Source organism: Myotis davidii, unplaced genomic scaffold, assembly GCF_000327345.1.
Source record: "Myotis davidii unplaced genomic scaffold, ASM32734v1 scaffold306, whole genome shotgun sequence".
Lineage (NCBI taxonomy): Eukaryota > Metazoa > Chordata > Mammalia > Chiroptera > Vespertilionidae > Myotis > Myotis davidii.
The window spans coordinates 299,609-301,872 of NW_006296631.1; the positions used below are offsets into that span (position 1 = coordinate 299,609).

The 2,264-nt window shown below is 58.6% G+C and overlaps 1 protein-coding gene across 1 annotated transcript in view; it reads right to left on the minus strand.

Annotated features, from left to right (window-relative positions):
• Positions 1-648: 648 nt before the first annotated feature.
• Positions 649-2,264, minus strand: part of SLC27A1 (solute carrier family 27 (fatty acid transporter), member 1) — a 31,224-nt gene continuing 29,608 nt past the window's right edge. Inside the window, exon 14 of the mRNA XM_015569580.1 lies at positions 649-2,015. Within this exon, the coding sequence (XP_015425066.1) occupies positions 1,858-2,015 (158 nt within the window). The 3' untranslated portion in view covers positions 649-1,857. The remainder of the gene's footprint in view (positions 2,016-2,264) is intronic.

A 2,264-nucleotide genomic window follows, 5' to 3' on the forward strand; every position in this document is an offset into this window, starting at 1 on the left:
ATCTAGCCTTACCCAGCCAAGGCCCTGTCCGTGCCCCGATACACCCCCAGGTTCACCCACTCAGTACCCCCTCCCAGCCAATGTTCTGTTGTCACAAACATTTCTTCCTCTGTCCTCTGAAGTGGAGACGAGATGAGACACTAATACTGGAGGGGGGACAGCAGAAGGTAAAAGTTGAGACTCTGGAGCTCAATGTTCTGGGTTAATATTCCAGCTCAGTCACCCAAAGCTACAAGCTCAGCAGCTCTCACCCAGAGCTACAGCCACACCTGCTGGCCCCATACACAGAGGGGCAGGCACCCTTCCTGGGGCAGCAAACCGTGCCACCCACAACACATGCTCTGTTTTGGGCCATTCTGTGCAGCTGCTGAAACCAACAGGCAGATCGGCCGACTCTCCCCTAGGACCACTGAGGTCAGAACAGGGCTTTGTGAGGCCCCAGAGGTTAAGGGTAGCAGTGAGAATGCTAACCTGAGTCCCCCTCCTCCCAGAGGCTGTGCTGGTGTAACAGGCAACAGAGGGCAACAAGAAAAGGCCAAATCTGCCTCGCTTCTCTGGTGCAGCATGTTCACTCCCCAGTGAGGATCCTGTCTTCTGAGCCTCAGGGTTCTGTGCCACATGGGGACAGTGAACAACTGGGCTCACACCAGGCATCGGATATTCTGCAGTTTTATTTCTTAAACTCAACTATACAACAAAACCTCGGTGCTTGGAAAGGCCCGTGCAACACAATGCAGGGTCACTGGCTACTGGCCCTCCTGCTCTTTGTTCTAGGTGCTGGACAGCACGGTTGGAGTGACAGGCAGTCAAAGTAACCAGCCCCAACAGGAGTATGGGAGGAGCCACCAAGGCAGGCTGGATTGTCTAGGGTGTCACCACCAACACAAGGTCCAGGCTGTCACTAGCAAGGCCAGTAGGGACATTCAATGACTGGAACCCCTGAGGCCATTTCGGATGCCACCAATGGCAGACCACCCACCCCCACCCCCCTATTGCTGCCACTCCCATGGGTCCCACAGCAGCTATGCTGGATGGGGACACCCAAGAAGCCTCTTCCAGGGTGAGCATCTGAGTGGTGGGCAAGCAGCCACCCAGCACAGTCTTCAGGGTCCCTCCAGCAGGAGCTCTGTGCAGATGCCTGAACAGGGACATCCAGGTAGAGGCAACATCCAAATGGTCACAGCAATTCTGGAAGCGTCCAGGACATCAGGAAAGGCAGGCCAGGCAGGGAGACCCACCAGGGATGGGAAGTGCAAAAGGCAACGGGTTTGGCCTAGGAGCGATTTCCAGCTGACCCGGAGGTCCCTGCTGATGCCCCTGCACCGGGTGGGGAAAGCAGACCACTCTGGCGCCTCCATTTGGCAGGGCGGGCAGAGGGCCTGCCTGGATTTCACATGGGACTACACATTTCGGAACCCAGCAGCCTCAGAAGACGGGGCTGGGTGGGGCTCCGTAAGGCACAGCTGAGGGGAAGTGGGAAGGCCCCACTCTGGTCTAAGGCTCAGCAGGGAGGATAGGTGGAGGCCCCAAGCAAACGCCGGGTCCCAGGAAATGTCTGCTCTGCACTTCACAGGAGAACAGAGGAGGAGAGAGGGGAGATGGAGGAAAGAGGGGAAAGGTGAGGACAGATGGGGACAGCGGGGAGGCCACGGCCAGGAAGCAGAGAGGAGAAAGAGACACAGACACAGCAGAAGACAGGCAGAGAGGGGCAAGGAGACAGCTCAGAGGACCAGGCAGGGGAGACGGGCTCCTCCTGGGTCCAGTTTCTCGGCCCCAGGACAGGGCAGAGCTGCCTGGCTCCAGCCTGCCTGGCTTGAGGGGCCTGGCCGGGAGTCTCTGGCCAGCAAAGGAGGAGCTTCAAAGGGAGAAGGAGCCCGAGCAGATCTGGGTGTAGACGCCCTGGTCCAGGGGTAGGTAGTGTCCCTGCTTCAGGTCCAGGAAGAAGAGCCGGTCTGAGGTCTGGGATGGGTCAAAGCCTTCATGCTGCAGCCGTGTCTTCTGGATCTTGAAGGTGCCTGTGGGGTGCAGGGGGAGGTGAGGGCGAGGCCGGTGGCTTTCAGGAGCCCCCAACTGACCATCCTCTCCCGTGACTCCAGGCTTTTGCATATGCCCTCCCCGCGGCCAGGAACATTCTTCCCCGTTTTGCCTGCCCAACTCCTCCATGTCCTTCAGGCCCGAGCTTCATGTCCCCTCCTCCAAGGGAGGCCTCTCTGACCATCCTCATCACAGCCTGAAACTGCACTCGCTGCCTGGTTACCTGTCTC